Source organism: Gastrolobium bilobum, unplaced genomic scaffold, assembly GCF_033153095.1.
Source record: "Gastrolobium bilobum isolate Gb01-03AN ecotype WA unplaced genomic scaffold, APGP_CSIRO_Gbil_v1 utg1102, whole genome shotgun sequence".
Lineage (NCBI taxonomy): Eukaryota > Viridiplantae > Streptophyta > Magnoliopsida > Fabales > Fabaceae > Gastrolobium > Gastrolobium bilobum.
The window spans coordinates 225,121-241,247 of NW_026897493.1; the positions used below are offsets into that span (position 1 = coordinate 225,121).

The window sequence follows — 16,127 nt, forward strand, 5'->3', positions numbered from 1 at the left end:
TAAAAGATAATACACACATAAAAATACATAAGATTCATGTTTTTACTTTCTCAATATAACCTCGTCATAAAAGTATATTTACTATATATGTTGTGTAGGAGATAAAATTATCTATTATAATAATACAAAATATTAAACCCTTAAATTAAATACAAAATATTAAACCCTTCTTTCTCGAGAGGAGGAAAAAGTAAACAAAATAAATAAATAAAAAAACAGAATGATATATATAAAGCCTCTTCTTTCCCGCCACTACGGTATGTGTATTATGTGTATGTGTGCCCTTTCTTTCACAAAGCAGTAACACTCTCCGAGTCTCAGGTTGAAGAAAGACGAAGAACTGAAGAAGCATAACGCATAAAGTCATAAAGATGTTGTGGGTCGACAAGTATCGTCCCAAAACCCTTGACAAGGTTATGGTCCACAACGACGTCGCTCAGAACCTCAAAAAATTGGTACTTTTTCTCACTCTCTCTCTCTCTCTCGTTGTGTATCTAATCAATCAATTTGTCAATTTGTTTTTCAATTTTTTCTTTCTTTTTTTATTAATGTGTTGTTAATTCCATTGTTTCAGGTTGCGGAACAGGATTGCCCCCATTTACTCTTCTATGGTCCATCTGGCTCTGGCAAAAAAACCCTAATTATGGCTCTTCTCCGCCAAATGTTTGGACCTGGTGCTGAAAAGGTTCTATTTTTATCCTTTAATTTTGTTTTTTGTTTTTCTTGATTCTGCTGATACCCATTGTTCTTTATTTTATTTTATTTTTGGTTCACTTTTGAGTGCCTTTTTTTCACTGGAAAAAAATAAAAAAACTGTGTATTTGAATAATGGGGTTTATTTTTTTCTAAACTGTCTATGTTGATGTTGCAGGTTAAGATGGAAAACAGGACATGGAAAGTGGATGTAAGTTTCGTTGTTTTTTTTAATGTGTTCTTGTTCTTTATTTTGTTGTGGCTTATCAGAAGTCCTCTTCTCTTATTATATTATAATGGTTTAGGAGTTTTTATGATTTTAATGGTACCCTTTGTAATTAATTAGTGGCCACTAATTGCTAAGAGGTAGGTAGTACCTGAGAAACCTTCTTGATCTCAACATATCACTGACATGTTTACAAAGTGTTATACATATGAAAAGACAGAAGAAATGTTTTTGTTGAGAAAGAAAATTCCATCAGAGGGGCTGGTTTTGACACAAATATTCATTTAACTATAGGACATGGCTTAGATAGTAATGAATGCCTTCAATTTAACATCCACAAACATTTGTTAGATTCTTTTCCTTTTGAAATATCTCGCGTTTGAATATGCCAGTATCACGTGTACTCCTTAAAGAAGCACAGCACTTGTTCAACTTTGTGTTTTTATCCTCTGTGCGGCTACTGAGGCATAAGCTTGAATTGTGTTCCGATGGATTTGTTATTTATAGTAAACTGAATCATTGGTGTTTTATTTTTATTTTAATGTACTTAAGAATTGGTTTCAGGCTGGGAGTAGATCTATTGATTTAGAGCTGACGACATTAGCAAGTGCCAACCACATTGAAATGAGTCCAAGTGATGCTGGTTTCCAAGACAGATACGTTGTCCAAGAAATAATCAAAGAAATGGCTAAGAATAGACCCATTGATACTAAGGGGAAGAAAGGATTTAAAGGTAACTGTCTGTCTTTGTTTCTAACCTTTACACGAGTGTCATTTTAAGCAAATAGAAAAAAGCGTCTTTGCATGGTTGAAAGTTATTTTGGAGTTTTTTGCCGATCTAAGTGCTATCCTTCAATTCTTATCTGTGCTGTGAAACATTTTCTCTTTGATTGTGTAGATTGCTTATGTAATGTGGTCCTCTTCTGTTTTTGTCTCCATTTATTTATGCCTATCTCAAATAAAAATAACCAACCTCTCCTCCTTGGCATGTACAATAAATGCGATGACTAGAAGCATTCGCCTTTACCTTTCTTTTCTTTTTTTTAGTGATTTTAGCAAGCTGATATTTGATTTTATTCCACATATCAGTTCTCGTGCTCAATGATGTTGACAAACTCTCTAGAGAAGCCCAACATTCTCTCCGCCGAACCATGGAAAAATACAGCTCTTATTGCAGATTAATTCTATGTTGCAATAGTTCTTCAAGAGTTACAGAAGCAATCCGCTCTCGTTGTCTAAATGTTCGAATAAACGCACCAAGTGAACAACAGGTTAGAAAATTTTAACATATACCACAATTGACCAAGAAAGAAAGAAAGAAATATGTTCCTTTTTTTTAAGTTTCTACAAGAAAAGCAATTTTTCAGCATTGAGACAATATTCTTTCTCCAACAGGGTTGTGAACAGTAAGTAGTTTCATTGTTTTCCATAGTATTATTTTGCTTGGTAGTCAGTTCCCGTAGATGAATGATGTTCTACTAGGTGACTTGCTGCTGTTGCAGGTTAGGTTCATAGTTTTTTTCTTGTTACACATTATTCCTTTTCAACATATAGATGATATGTTGATTATGAAAGTTGGAAAGGAAATTTGAGTTTTAGAGTATAGAATGATTTTGTAGATATGATGAGGGACAGCAATATTGACTTTGGCAACTATCTCTATAATTACTTTTTGAAGCTTTGGTGGCAAGTTCTATACTAAGAATTTTACATATGCATTATTGTCAAATAATGCAAATATTTTTATAATATTTGAATTAGGTAAACAGAATATTATCTTATCCTTATCCCTAATACTCTTCCTCAAATTGGATCAAGGAGGCAACAAATGCCGAACTTGCAAACTAGAAAGATAAAAAAAAAATTTGCCTAATGTTTTACTTAAAAAAAAAAAATCTGCCTGCAAAACATAGTTAAAAAGACAACTCAGGGATGCGAGAGGCGTTAGAGATATAAACATTGTTAGAAAATTAACTCAGCAAAATGGCTAGAAGGACCATCTGCTTGAGGAATTGTTTGAAATATTACTTGGCCAAATAAGAAGACTTTGCTGGAATAACATAAGTTATGTTGTTTGCTAGAATAGCATCCGCAGGGATGTCCTTCACTGGAATAACTATTAGCGGGAACGCCCTGGCAAACAAATATATGCAGCAAGAATTAAAACTCCTCCAAATTCATCAAGAACAACATTTGTAAGTTTATAAAGTAGGCAACAATGGAAACAAATGGGCTTTGTTGAAGAAAGTTAAAGGGCCACTGGAAAACAAATGGTACGGGATGTTGGGAAAAAGGTGATGTAGAGCTCCGAACTTTAGGGAACTCTACAGTGAAAAAGTGACAGAAAGGTCACGGAGGATGAAACCACTCTAATACCATATCATAAAATCTATGGAATTAAAGTTAATTTCTTTATTGGAGAGGTGTCTATGTATAGACGCACAAATACAGATTTATCTAATTCTGAATCTGTTTATCTAATTCTAATATTATCTTATCCTTATCCCCAATGGATTAAATGTATTTATCAATTTGTATTTGTGCGTCTATTTATTGACACCGCTCCAACAATGAAATTATTTTGATTCCATAGAATTTCTAATAATTTTCTTTGGTAATCATTATGATTAGGTTTATCTTGTCTCTAAAGATGTTCTTGTTTTTGCTCCCCTCTTGGTTTAAAGGGTATGCCAAAGGCATTCAAAGGTTTCTAAACTTTATGATATAGTATGCAACAGATCAGCATCCACCAAAGGATACCATGTCACTGGACATTATTATATATCTTGATCTTGTCTAGCTTACTCGTCTGAATTGAATATTCATCTATTTTGAATCTTTTGAAATCTATGTGGCAGATTGTAGAAGTTTTAGAATTCATTGGTAAGAAAGAAGGGCTGCAACTTCCTTCTGGATTTGCTGCTCGCATAGCAGAGAAATCAAATCGGAATTTAAGGAGGGCCATATTATCATTTGAGGCTTGCCGTGTCCAACAGTAAGCTCCATAAGCTTCCCATTCGTTAGTTGATGGATTACCTTATATCTTCATCTCCTTTTCAAAGCTTTGCTTTAAAGGCAACCACTGACAGTATTGTCATATGTCACTTGTAGGTATCCCTTCACCGACAAACAAGCAATTCCCCCAATGGACTGGGAGGAATATATTTCTGAAATTGCATCTGACATAATGAACGAACAGAGCCCAAAAAGGTTTACTTTTGATACAATTTACTGTTGTCTGATCTTTGATGGTAAATAAAATGCTTTGTTGAACCTTGAAATCGATCATGTTTATGGATTGCCTGCTCAATTGTGTTAGTCAATTAATCTCATGTTTTAGTTACTTGTTTAGTTATCTGAGTGGCTTATGTATTTTGCAATTCATCTTTCATCTCTCCGTATCATATGCCTTAGGTTGTTTCAAGTTCGAGGAAAGCTGTATGAGCTGCTAGTCAATTGCATTCCTCCAGAGATCATTTTGAAGGTAAATGTGTTCCTTTACAATGTCCCCTTCAAATGTTATTTTTTTCAATACTTGACTTTGATGTATATTTGTTGACTCAGAGGCTTCTTTATGAGCTATTAAGGAAACTGGATGCAGAACTAAAGCATGAAGTTTGCCATTGGGCTGCATATTATGTAAGTGCATTATCAATATTATATTTCATATCAGCAACTGGAATTCATATGGTAGTCTTAAGCATGAGTTCAGGTCTGGTGTGTTTCTTTTCCCTATTTTTTAGCTTGAGCAAGGATTCTTCTGTGGTTATGCAGTGCCTTTTGTGTTAGCTCGGAATTAGGATAGTTGGAAGGTTTTATCTAGCCCTTTTTCCTTATTTTTCAAAGTAAGGAGTCCCTGATTCTTCTTTCCCTTCATTGCACCAGGAACATAGGATGCGTCTTGGACAGAAGGCCATTTTTCACATCGAAGGTATTTTGATCTGAATGTGTGTGGTAGATAGATTGACAGTTATATCTTAATGAGCTTGAATGCTGATCATGGCAAATTCTTATACAGACCCTGTCTATATATATATATTTTGGACTCATTGGTCCATATCTGTTTAAAGCAATGGGTTTATACAAAGTAAATATAGATATATTGACAGTTATATATCTTGCTGACCATCTTTTTTTTTTACATGTTTAATTGGCAGCATTTGTGGCTAAGTTCATGAGCATATATAAATCTTTCCTCATTGCAACATTCGGCTGAAGTTCACATGATGGTTTGTTTTTGAGCTATTTCATGATACATGTTAAATGTATTATGTATTGGAAACAGCTTCATGCATAAGGGGAGTTTTTATATCTTGTCTACTGGAGGCTTTCCCATCGTGTATGCATACTGCAATTATCATGACAGAGTTTTGTTTTGGTTTGTAGAGGTGTTATGTTTTTATCAAATTGTGTGGACTTTGCATGGTGTTTGATTTCCCTACCCGTTCCTCTTCCCCGCTATCTCTAGATAGAAATGAATTGATAAAAAGAAGCTGATGCTCTTTTCTTTAAACATTTGGTATTTATCAATATAATTTTGGAAAGTTTATTTTGTATTGATTGACTTCATTTTTTAAATTTGACTAAAATCACGAATGAAATTTATGCACCAATGTAAATAATATTTTAAGCTGATATAAATTTTAGGTACCAAAACTACAATTTACTCCTGATATTAGACAATTTGTATTGTGTATATTAATCTGCCCAACCCTTGAGCTTTTGATGAATTTACCTGTTTTTACGATTGCAAGTAAGAGTCCAAGTTACCCCTTTTTTTGGTTGAAAAATTGTGCAGTTATATCTAAACATTTAAAACCTATTTAAGTTTTAACTAATACAAGCGACTTATCAATACACGATTTTAAAAAATGTCAACCGTAGAACATGTATACGTGAAGTTTTATTATAGTGAATGAATAATTTAAGATCTCCAATTGGTTATATAATATTATATCATATGGGTAACATATAAAGTTTACCTTTTAAAATACTTCACAGTCAAAAACCTTAATGTTATTACAAGTTGGTGCAAATTAGTGTTTCTTTTTTGTTAACAAATTTTTTTGTTGGACTAAAAATTTAATTCATGCGTACCATGGTCATAAACTTTTAAATTAATTCAAAATTGTTTTTGTAGGTATAATAACTCTTAACATTAACTATAAATACAATTTTAAAATAAATAAACATGTCATTAATTTAATTACATATTTTGTTTGAATTTTAAAATTTGATATGTAAGAACTATACAATAGTTATGTTTTGAAAGTTAAATTGGACAAAAATTGTTATACAAGTTTTGTTAATTAATTTGTCTAATACATTGATATCAATCTTCATTAGTTTAACTTTCTGTTCTTATCTCATTGACGAATTTGTGGCACAAAAATACATACTGAACCGGTTTTGTTATAGGTAAATTGCTAAGATACAAAGTAAAATTGCATTTTTTTTCATATATTGTTTTAATAGATTTCACTCATTCATTTTTGAATTTGTCTCTTTATCCTCTTCAAAAATTGCGACTCTCATAATATGAATACAATTTTCTTTAAAAGAAAACTATTTGTCCTTTTAAAGCACCGTGAATTTAGTTAAAATGACTGTTTTTTATTTAATATTTAAATTAAGATTTTTTTTTTACTTTTTTCCACTATAATATTTATGGTGTTACGGTTTCTCTCACTATAAAATACTATAATTTTGATTAAAATAAAATAATTTTATATTCTTTAAAATGACTAACGTTAATCTTCTTCTCTAAACATAACAAATCATGATATTTAGCTTGGGTAAAACTGCATTTTTTTCGTCAACTGGTTTATCCTTTAAACCACATTCGATTCGTGCACTTATTAAAGGTGCAAAATGCATTTTAACTATATGAAAGTTAAATACAATTGAATTGTTGACCCGTATCATGGCCCAAAACCCAGCATCAGTGATTGTGATCTACAAATGGACACGTGAAAAAGGCCAACCCAAATAAATGGTGGAATGAATGAGAAAAAGGCCCATTGAAGACACAAATTCCATAAAAAACCAATTCCAATGCTTCGTTGAATTTCGATGGCTGAAGAATCATCATCATCGCCATCGCCGCAAGCTCCTCCTCCTCCTCCTCCTCTGCAGTACGTGGAGGTGAATTGCAATAGCTCCGGCAAGACTCGGCGGTTCGCGACTGGAACCGATGCAGGATTCGCGGTGGCGGTCATAAATCGGAAAGGAGCAGTTCCGGTTGCTTCGCATATAGAAGCAATGAAGGATGGTGAAGAACCAATCGCTTTTGGTCCCAATTCGATTCTTTCCAATTTCGGTGAAGGTTGGAAGCTCCACACTGTCACCTTCTCAGATCTCGTTTCTTCAGGTATGTTAAACCAACACACCTTATTTTCAATCTCCTGTTAATTCTAAAAATTGTTAGATTTCGACGATACATGATATTAAGTAATAATTTTAATTTATGTAGTGTATATTATATTTAATATTCAATAATTTAATAAAAAATAAAACTAAACTTATAATATTCGTCAATTTTGCAAAGAAACATAAAATATCTCAAATATTAAACTCAATAAAATGGTAATCATAATCCAATAAATCTAATAGTTGAGACTAAAAACTCAACGCAACGCAACTCTCAAATTTTTTTTTTGAATTTCTATAACACGTATTGGAATGTTGGCGAGTGTCGAGAGATATCGGACACGACACGTCATTGTCATAGCTGTTATATATTGAAAGATTTAATTTTTCTTTTTGTTTGATATAAATGTTGCATACTTTTTTTGTTAAATGAATAATGAAAAATAGTATAATTAGTGAAGAATTCCGAAATTTGAGAGGTTGAGAGAATCTGAAGATTGTTTATTGATTCAGAAAGTGAATAATCTGATGCAACTTAGTCTGATACAGAGTACAGCTATTTATACAGATAACAGAACACAGTTAACAGAACTGAACTGAATAACTACTTCTGCTAACTAACTCGACAGAATCAGTTCGATTCTGCTAAGCTCCATGTCTGTGGGGAATTTCTTCAATACACGGGAATACCGAACTCGATGCTTTTATTAAATAGTATTTTTTTTTTCTATTTTAATCCCTGTTTTTTTTTATATTTTTCATTAAGTTCCAAAATTTTTCTCCTTTTATGTAGATGTAGGTACTCCCGCTTTTAGTATGGATGTAGGTACTCTCACTGTATCAAAGGTTTTCTCGCATTGCAGGATATGACCGACAGCATTTAGACCCAAATAAAAATGTTCAAACATTTTGCGAAAAAACCAATATTTATAAGCTATTCGTGATAAGAAAAAATGTTTGTCATTTGAAAGGATGATTATTTTAGTTAAAATTAGTTTTTTATTTGAAATTTAAATTAAATAAAAAGTCACTCACTTTCTTCCTCTCATGATTTTGATTCTGTATTTCTTTTTCTCAATTAAAAGGATAAGATTTTATATGTCCTTTAAAAAGATAAACACCAAACCCTTTATGATATCACTATATTATTTCTATGAATGTGTACAATATTAATAATTTTTTATTTATTTATCATCATTTAAAAGTTTCTGAATTATTGTTTGCAGAAGAAGAGAGAAAGGAACATGTTCGAAGGATGGTAATGCAGACACCAGGAATAGTAAGTTTACTTTCAAAAAAATTGAAAAGTTTAACTTTGTAACTTTTGTCCCATTTGCATAAACGCCATTTTCTTCAAGTACAGATATTATTTTTTCAAAAATTGTAAATTTATTTATAATTCTCCTTTTTATATTATTTCAACCCAGAAGCAATTTACTGAACTTATATTTAATTTAGTCGAATAAAACATTTACTATAATCACATTATTTGAAGATTGTAAACTTGACATCTAATTGTTTTTAAGTTGACAATTTTTTTTTTATCATTTCAAGGGCTGAGCTTATTTTCAATTTGTTGACTTTCTTTCTCCAGGTTTCGGGTGTCCCAGGTTCTGAAGGGTTCAAGCCAATTAGCCTTGTGTATATTGTTAAAATAATGTTTGCTTTTATTTTGCTTTTTGTACTTGGTGCAATTTTTACATTGTTTCTTGATAACCTTCCTGCATTGATATTGTTTGTTAAGTCAATAGTATAGTGCTTTTTTATTGCTTAAAAATTATATATGAATTAAATAAATGGCTCAACTTTATAGCCATTTTGTTAAGGACTCAAACTCAAACTACGAAGGCTCCATTACTTTGATCCTGGCAGAAACTGAACTGTGAGTGCAGTGCATGTCCCGCTTGTTACACTCTAGAAACAAATAGTACCATAAAAAACAACTTGATGTCTGTCTCTTCAACATTTCAACAATTTAATGTTTCATATTTAAGTTGCACTTAAAATGTCACAATCGCAAGATTGAGGTATTTGAAAGGGAATTTTGAACTGCAGAGATATTAATTTTCAAGGGGCCTGTTCAAGAGTGTGTCATGACGAAGATGCCAATTTGTGGGAACAGTCGTGGATTCAAAAACTTGGAGGCTGTTTCATCGGTGTGCAATGTGGGCATCATTCCAAAGGTAAAAGAACTGTTTTCCTGATGGCTCTATCTAATGGGGTAGAAGATTAACTCAAAACTCTCTGATGATGATGTGGCTGAAAATTTTCTCCAGATTTACATGCCCAGAAATTATGACCCAAAGAGGAATTCTCTGTTAAATCAGCATATATGGTATAGTCCCCCCCATCTCGCTTTTCTTAAAAGAAGTTAGAGAAAGCTTTTGATGGCCAATGTGAACCGAAGTCACAATTTTCTTGTGGAGATTAGAATGACTCATAAATGTCTCCCAAATTTTGGTGTTCTGGATATAGACACAACCGTGTCCTATTTCATGGATTGGAAAAAATGGAATAATATCCTGAGGTGTTGACACAAGTGGATATATTCTTAATAGATTTTAGGAAAAAATTACTCTTATGCAACATAAGAGTAGTTTTATATCAATCGAAAATCGTGACACTTTTTTTTCTTTTCTTTTTTTAAATGACGGGCCCACCACATGTGTGTCTACAACATGAGAGATCTTATCTCATACAACATGAGATTAGACGAAGTCTAGATTTTAATGCCAAAACCACCAGATTCATTCCTTAATCAGTTGCATGTGGGGAAAATTTAACTATTTCTGCAAACGCTGCTGTAGATTTGATATGATAGCATTACGAGAAGGATTCCGCCAGCCATTTTGAATAGGAAGGATTAAAAACAATTACAAGTCCCATCTCAAGGTGCATCAGTCTTATACAGGTAAGGATAAACCAGTAAGAGAGTCAAGAAAGGATATCAGTTAATATGGCTATCGATGGATGAGATAATTTCACGTAACACGGTTATGTTATTTGTGCTGAGATTTTTGGTTGTCCCAATTTCTCTTTTGCGACCAAGTAAGTTACAGATCTGGGAGCAGGAATCATCCAAGTTTCTCATCTTGGGTGATCTGCTATTGCTTCTCTTCTTTTTGCTATGTTTGGTTGATTCAGCATATGCTATCGTGCTGGGTTTTTCTTCTCTCCATTTGAATGTCTTAAGTTGCTGATCAAGGTTGATGCAGTTTTGAGTTTCGTATTAAATATGGAAGAAGAAGTTGCTTAGTGAAGAGAAAGTTTAGTAATCTATCTTTTACTATTAGTGGGATTGTTGTTTAAAGATTATGGATACTTGTAATGGATCCTATTTGTGTTACTGGGGGGTATCATACTGGATTCTGTGCTTTAGAGACTTAGTTGGAAGTGCTATTAGGAGGTGGTATCATACTCTGGAAATAATTTTGGGACTTTAGGGTCCAAGAGTGAAACGCACCGTTACGTTTAAAAATAAGGACCAAGTTTTGTTTTAAAGCTTAGAATGTATAACAACTCGTATCAATTACTCGTATTTCAACTAAAAGCAAACCTCAGCAACACAAAACTACCAACACAATAAGCACAAAACTTCATAGCAGTATCAATTACTCTGAATACATTTTGAAATTGGTGACAGGGTAGCAAGAAAATGTTATTTGAGTGCATAAAGATGCACTTAAATCACATTCCATTTTTTATTTTTTATTTATTTTTTAGCTTACTATTGTGCAGAAAAAGCAGAAACCTAGGAGATACTACAAATTGATAGCGTCTACTGCCGAACATATCGGTTTAGATTTCAATATCATCAACATTCAATATAAGTGTTTCGTTCACATTTAAGAACAAAACTGTTGTAGAAATATTCCAAGAAATCATTGTTTTTTAGAAAAAAAAAAAAGAAATCTACAAGAAAACACCAGCAATCGCCCTGGAGCTTTGTAATGACTTTCCCTGATTCATAATCAAATATTGAGGCTAAAGGGGCATTCTATGTAAACTGCTATAGAATAAAGTTACCAATACCTAACTCCACATTTGTAACAGCTTATCTGATGGTTACAGCACCCTCTATAGACTTCCTGTTCATCCCTCTAACAAGATCAAATCCCTGGTGGTTTTTACACAAAAATGAAAGAAGGCTACGGTAATGATCCACAGGAACCTAGATTTAAAAAAATATGTTCTCTTGTGATGATGCAAAGTAGAGAAGCTTTGATTTACACTGCTGATCCGCATAGGGCAATTACTGCAACAGTAAACAGATGCCAAGATGTTGATTAACCATAACAGGCTATGAAATTGGACATGAGAGGCATTTAGCTGAAACGAGTAATGAAGTAGCAATCCTGGTCAAGCCTATTTTGAAACTAAAACATTAGAGTTCAGGAATGCAAGGCGGTTCTTGGTTAAAGTGATCTTCTCTTCTGCTTCTGCTGCTTTTTCTTGCACCCCACGGACCACGTCTTCTGGGGCCTTCTCTACAAACTGCAGAACGTAATAAGTGGTCATTTGCACAGATTTCTTTTGTGCATACAATCCAGAAGAATTCTACATACTATTCTAGTGTAGTGCAAAATAAAGATAGACACCTCGCAATCCAGTCATCTTGCTAACTACCAAAAATACACCATTTAATGAATGATAATGCTGACAAGATCTCAAAACCAAAGAAAATTTAAAAAGACAATAGAATGAAAATCAGAGTGGAAAGGTTTTATAATTTTAACTATTTATAAGAAACATATGAAGTCTTAAGAGAAGAAACCAATTAGTATTGAGAACAGCAACAACCCTAAATCCAAGATATTTTGGGCCAGCTACTTAAATTTCAATTCATATTAATGGGCATCTACCAGATGAATTTATCTTTCACCAATTGACCCCATCTGCAGATATATCATCTATAATAATACTCCTTATTCCCAGGAATAGTTTGCAATGCAAACAACAAGTAGCTGCAACTAGGTATAATTAGCTGTGGGTCTGTCGGTGCATTGAATTCCTATGGCTTCACAAGCTGATTTTAATACTTAAACAGCATAAATGGACCATGGAACAAGGAATGGTTTGTGCACATTTATACAGTCTAGAAGGTAAGAAATATATTATTTCATACTTTAGGAGAATTGAGTTTAGCTATCAATCCATCATACTCCTTCTGCATCTTGGAAAGGCGCTTTGAAAGACGTTGAACTTCTGCAGAAATATCAACCATATCGGCCAGAGGGAGATATGCCTCTAGTCCTTCACCAGCCACAAGATGAACTGAATGATCTGCATCTCCTGCATATTACATGACATCAACCAAAGAATTGATTTAGGGATCGGTACTTAATTGGAACCAATAAACAATTGACATGGGAAAAATAAAAAATGCAAATGTAATTTCAGTCTTCAACAAGGGAGCACAAACTGTAGTAGAAATCATGCCTGGTGAAGTATCGGTAAAATGCAGATTTTGTAAATCTAGCCGAGAGAGAAGTGCTAAAACCTCTCTTTCTTCCTGATGAAGCAAAAGGTACAGCATAATGTTACTTAGAAAATCCCAAGAACAAAAGTATAAGTTTAAAATCTAAGAATTCCATCAACGGTCACAATTCATGTATCGTGTGCAACAACAGATAATGTTATATTCTACAAATACCAAGACGACGTTGTTTTGGGGTTGTCGGAGATAAATTCATTTGTTGCAACAAGAGAAATAATTAACCCTGTAGTATATTTTGTGTGTGTGTATATCGAAAGCACACATAGTACAATTTATTTAAAAAAACACTCCCCATCATACCCCAACTAGCGAGGGTGAGGTGAGGGTAATCATTGTATGCAACCTTACTCTTACATATTTGTAAAGAGATCGTTTATCATATTCTAAACTTAGTAGAATTTATAGATTAAAAAAAAAAAGACAATGACAAATAAAAATAAAACTGCAATTCAAAGTAAGGCATGATTAGTTTCATTTTACCAAACATTGAGAAATGAGGATTAAACCCAAACTTACAGCAATATATTCAATGACTTCATTGCTTGCAACCACAGATGCTGATATCCGCTTTGCAGGCTCAACAGAATATTCTGCACGAGCATTCCGGATAGCCCTAACCTAAGTCAGAAAAAAATTAAAAAAAGAAAGATAAAATAGCTGCCATCGTTCTGTAACAACAGTGTGATGACTTTAAATGAATCATGTTATGTAGCAGTGTTAAATAGGATAAGAGAAGAAAATAAAGATAGAATCGCACCAAAGCTTGCAAATTTTCAAACTTTTTTATAGAGCTTATGTTCCTTGGAAGTTGAGTCTCTGGCCAAGGTGACACAATAAGGGCTTGCTTCCGGTTAGGGAGTGCCTGTTGATAAAACAAAGAAATCAGAACTTCAAAAAAACTTGATTCATAGAGTCACTGAACTTGAAAGAGTATTGAGATAGAATATGTTTTCGTGCATTGTTCTGCTGCTACTGCTTTATGGAATATTTCGTTGGTCTTTTGGGGAATGTTGGGTGTGCCCTAAGACCTTGGACCAGCTTCTGTTGACCAGTTTTACTGGTTTTGGTAAAGAAGCCAATGTTTTGTGGAGATGAGCAAAAATTATTACATTTTGGTGCGTTTTGGCGGAGACTCACATTTTTTAGGATATCTATTCAGATAAGCAGTTGCTTTGGGACAAGATTAGGCATTTGGCTTCCATATGGTGTAAAGCACAATGCCTTTTTAAAGGGGTGTGCCTCACACATATGAAGGACTGGGTAGCTTTACTATATTGATGTCTCTGTTCCTTCTTGTATACTTTTTCTTCTCTTTTTTAACGAGGATTTCATATCCCCTTAGTAATTTTCTTCTGTCTTAACAAATTTCTTCTTTATAAAAAATATAGAGATAGAACACCAGTTATACATAAATTAAGAATGATCATAAACGATTAATCAGAAAGTACATAACAATTTGGACACTAATGCATTAAATGGAGACAGAAAACAACTAAGAGCCTGTCTGGATTCTCTTATATTTAAGCTAGAAGCTACTTATAAGCTAAAGCTAAAAAAAAGAGCTTAAATAAAAGTTTTAGCTTAAAAGTTACTTAAAAACACATATTTCAATAAAATTATTTCTCTCTCTATCTTTATAACTCTTCATTTTAAAAAAAAGCACACAATTCAAGAAAAGCAGATAAGAGCTTAAAAAAAAGCTCCTCTTAGGAGCTTTTAGCTTTCAGCTTTTTTCTTCATTATAAAAAAAAGAGTTTTTCCCAAAACCTGTTTAGCCTAACTTATGCATATAAGTAGCTTCTAGCTTAAAAAAGAGAGGATCCAAACAGGCACTAAGAACCCTAACTGAGATTGTGGGAAGCCTAGGTCGTCTTTCTTATTCTATCTCCATCTTAAGTTTCTTCAGATCCAATTCCATTCATATTTTGTTTATTTGGCAGACACCATAGGTTGATTCAAAGACAAAGACTTTAAATCATCATCCTCCTACATATTTTCCCTAGAAAGTCCCATCAAACTTGCAACAACAAATTGCAGGAACATTGAAAAGCATCCCTAGACATCTGTTCGTGCTGCACTATATAGATTCTGCATCACATTACCTGCCATAGCTCCTCAGTTACAAATGGCATGAAAGGATGCAGAACTTTGAGTATGTTCTCAAAAGTATACAATAGAACTGCCTGTGCCACAGAAGCAACTGAGTTTCCTTCAGTTTCAGAGTGGTAAAGCCGCCCTTTGCTAGCCTCAATGTACCTTCAGATAGTAAGGAGGGGAAAAGATCAGAGAGCATTACTCATGATCAAGGCAAAGAAGACCCGCAAAAAACACCATATAGAAACATTTGGCATGTGTTAAAAAAATTATTAAGATCTTTGTGACATACGCATGAAAAACTATTATTATAGAAGCAACATACCAATCGGCAAAATCAGCCCAAAAGAAATCATATGTTTCTCTTCCCACTTCTCCAAAGTAAAATTTGTCATAGCTTGCACTGACAGATTCAATGAGCAAGTGAAGTTTTGACACCTAAAAAATTAAATAAAATTATCACACAGCTATGTAAAATTAGCAACATAAAAATCTAAAAACAAAATTGCCTTACCACCCAACACTCTGGTAAAGGAAGATTAAGTACTGAGCCTTCATTGTCAAACTGAACACACAAAAAAAAGTTTTAGTTAAGAGACTGTTGGACCAGTATTAACTAAACGTCAGTTAAACTAGAATAAATTGAAGTGCCAGTATCAATTTGAATTTCTATGCAAAAATGAGTTAGCTGCCTCTTTTGCCCAGTACAACAAATAGCCCAACATGACCCAACTTTAAACTATGCTAGTAATTATAAGTTGCCAAACTTGGAACTGCAGTTTATTATTTGTTTTACTTTCACATGTCCGGTGAGTTACTGCTAACATTCGCTTCATAATTTTCAAATGATGTATATCCACATGCAAAGGGTATATCATTCCACCTTTAAGTCTTGGCTTTCTTTAAAGCTGGGTAACGGCTCTAATGTCAACTTTTGGGAAGACAATTCGGTAAGAGATTTCCCTTTTTCTTATGCCTTTCCACATCTTAATCTTTTCTCGTCCTTACACAATTCTCATCTCAAAGTTTTTAGCAGTCAAGATTCTGTTTCTTCATGAAACTTGAACTTTTTCGCAACTTAGATGATACGGAATTTTCTAAATTGGAGTCCCTCTTAGGTCTCCTTGACTCTATCAGTTGTCTTCTAACCCAGATAAAAGGATTTGGTCCCTCGAATCATCTGAAGTGTTTTTGTGCAAATCTATTTTTCCAACTCCTCATCATTCTTTGAATAGGGATACTTTTTTT

At 33.3% G+C, this 16,127-nt stretch overlaps 3 protein-coding genes across 5 annotated transcripts in view; 2 read left to right on the forward strand and 1 right to left on the reverse strand.

Annotated features, from left to right (window-relative positions):
- Window positions 1-279: 279 nt before the first annotated feature.
- LOC133307383 (replication factor C subunit 3) lies at window positions 280-5,370 on the forward strand. The gene is made up of 11 exons (XM_061507885.1): window positions 280-455; window positions 575-685; window positions 872-904; window positions 1,484-1,652; window positions 2,009-2,190; window positions 3,778-3,914; window positions 4,031-4,129; window positions 4,334-4,403; window positions 4,484-4,558; window positions 4,805-4,850; window positions 5,077-5,370. The coding sequence occupies exons 1-11, from the start codon at window positions 372-374 to the stop codon at window positions 5,133-5,135; spliced, it is 1,065 nt and encodes a 354-aa protein (XP_061363869.1). The 5' UTR covers window positions 280-371; the 3' UTR covers window positions 5,136-5,370.
- A 1,578-nt stretch (window positions 5,371-6,948) lies between these two features.
- LOC133307385 (uncharacterized) lies at window positions 6,949-10,725 on the forward strand. Of its 2 annotated transcripts, XM_061507886.1 has the most exons (5): window positions 6,949-7,289; window positions 8,515-8,567; window positions 8,883-8,929; window positions 9,344-9,471; window positions 9,565-10,725. In XM_061507886.1, the coding sequence occupies exons 1-5, from the start codon at window positions 6,992-6,994 to the stop codon at window positions 9,585-9,587; spliced, it is 549 nt and encodes a 182-aa protein (XP_061363870.1). In that variant the 5' UTR covers window positions 6,949-6,991; the 3' UTR covers window positions 9,588-10,725. The 2 variants fall into 2 exon arrangements, 1 of the variants encoding a protein (XP_061363870.1); XR_009751030.1 differs by lacking the exon at window positions 9,565-10,725 and having other exon boundaries at window positions 8,883-9,170.
- Window positions 10,726-11,097: 372 nt separating this feature from the next.
- The window catches only part of LOC133307379 (valine--tRNA ligase, chloroplastic/mitochondrial 2), a 57,760-nt gene continuing 52,730 nt past the window's right edge, over window positions 11,098-16,127 (reverse strand). The window contains exons 20-27 of one of the 2 annotated variants that reach the window (XM_061507881.1): window positions 15,394-15,444; window positions 15,205-15,317; window positions 14,888-15,041; window positions 13,543-13,647; window positions 13,302-13,403; window positions 12,728-12,800; window positions 12,414-12,580; window positions 11,098-11,782 (exon numbers count right to left, since the gene is read on the reverse strand). In XM_061507881.1, the coding sequence (XP_061363865.1) occupies window positions 11,654-11,782; window positions 12,414-12,580; window positions 12,728-12,800; window positions 13,302-13,403; window positions 13,543-13,647; window positions 14,888-15,041; window positions 15,205-15,317; window positions 15,394-15,444 (894 nt within the window). In that variant the 3' untranslated portion in view covers window positions 11,098-11,653. Of the gene's footprint in view, window positions 11,783-12,413; window positions 12,581-12,725; window positions 12,801-13,301; window positions 13,404-13,542; window positions 13,648-14,887; window positions 15,042-15,204; window positions 15,318-15,393; window positions 15,445-16,127 lie in introns of those variants that run through there. The other variant, XR_009751029.1, reaches the window with a different exon arrangement.

What these genes read in the sequence shown, in the direction of transcription:
- LOC133307383 (XM_061507885.1), top strand. Translation starts at nt 372, where the DNA reads ATGTTGTGGGTCGACAAGTATCGTCCCAAAACCCTTGACAAGGTTATG. An exon ending in GAGGCTTGCCGTGTCCAACA is followed by an intron (nt 3,915 to 4,030) that starts GTAAGCTCCATA and finishes TGTCACTTGTAG; the next exon opens with GTATCCCTTCACCGACAAAC. An exon ending in GGCCATTTTTCACATCGAAG is followed by an intron (nt 4,851 to 5,076) that starts GTATTTTGATCT and finishes TTTAATTGGCAG; the next exon opens with CATTTGTGGCTAAGTTCATG.
- LOC133307385 (XM_061507886.1), top strand. Translation starts at nt 6,992, where the DNA reads ATGGCTGAAGAATCATCATCATCGCCATCGCCGCAAGCTCCTCCTCCT. An exon ending in TAATGCAGACACCAGGAATA is followed by an intron (nt 8,568 to 8,882) that starts GTAAGTTTACTT and finishes TTCTTTCTCCAG; the next exon opens with GTTTCGGGTGTCCCAGGTTC. An exon ending in ATGTGGGCATCATTCCAAAG is followed by an intron (nt 9,472 to 9,564) that starts GTAAAAGAACTG and finishes AATTTTCTCCAG; the next exon opens with ATTTACATGCCCAGAAATTA.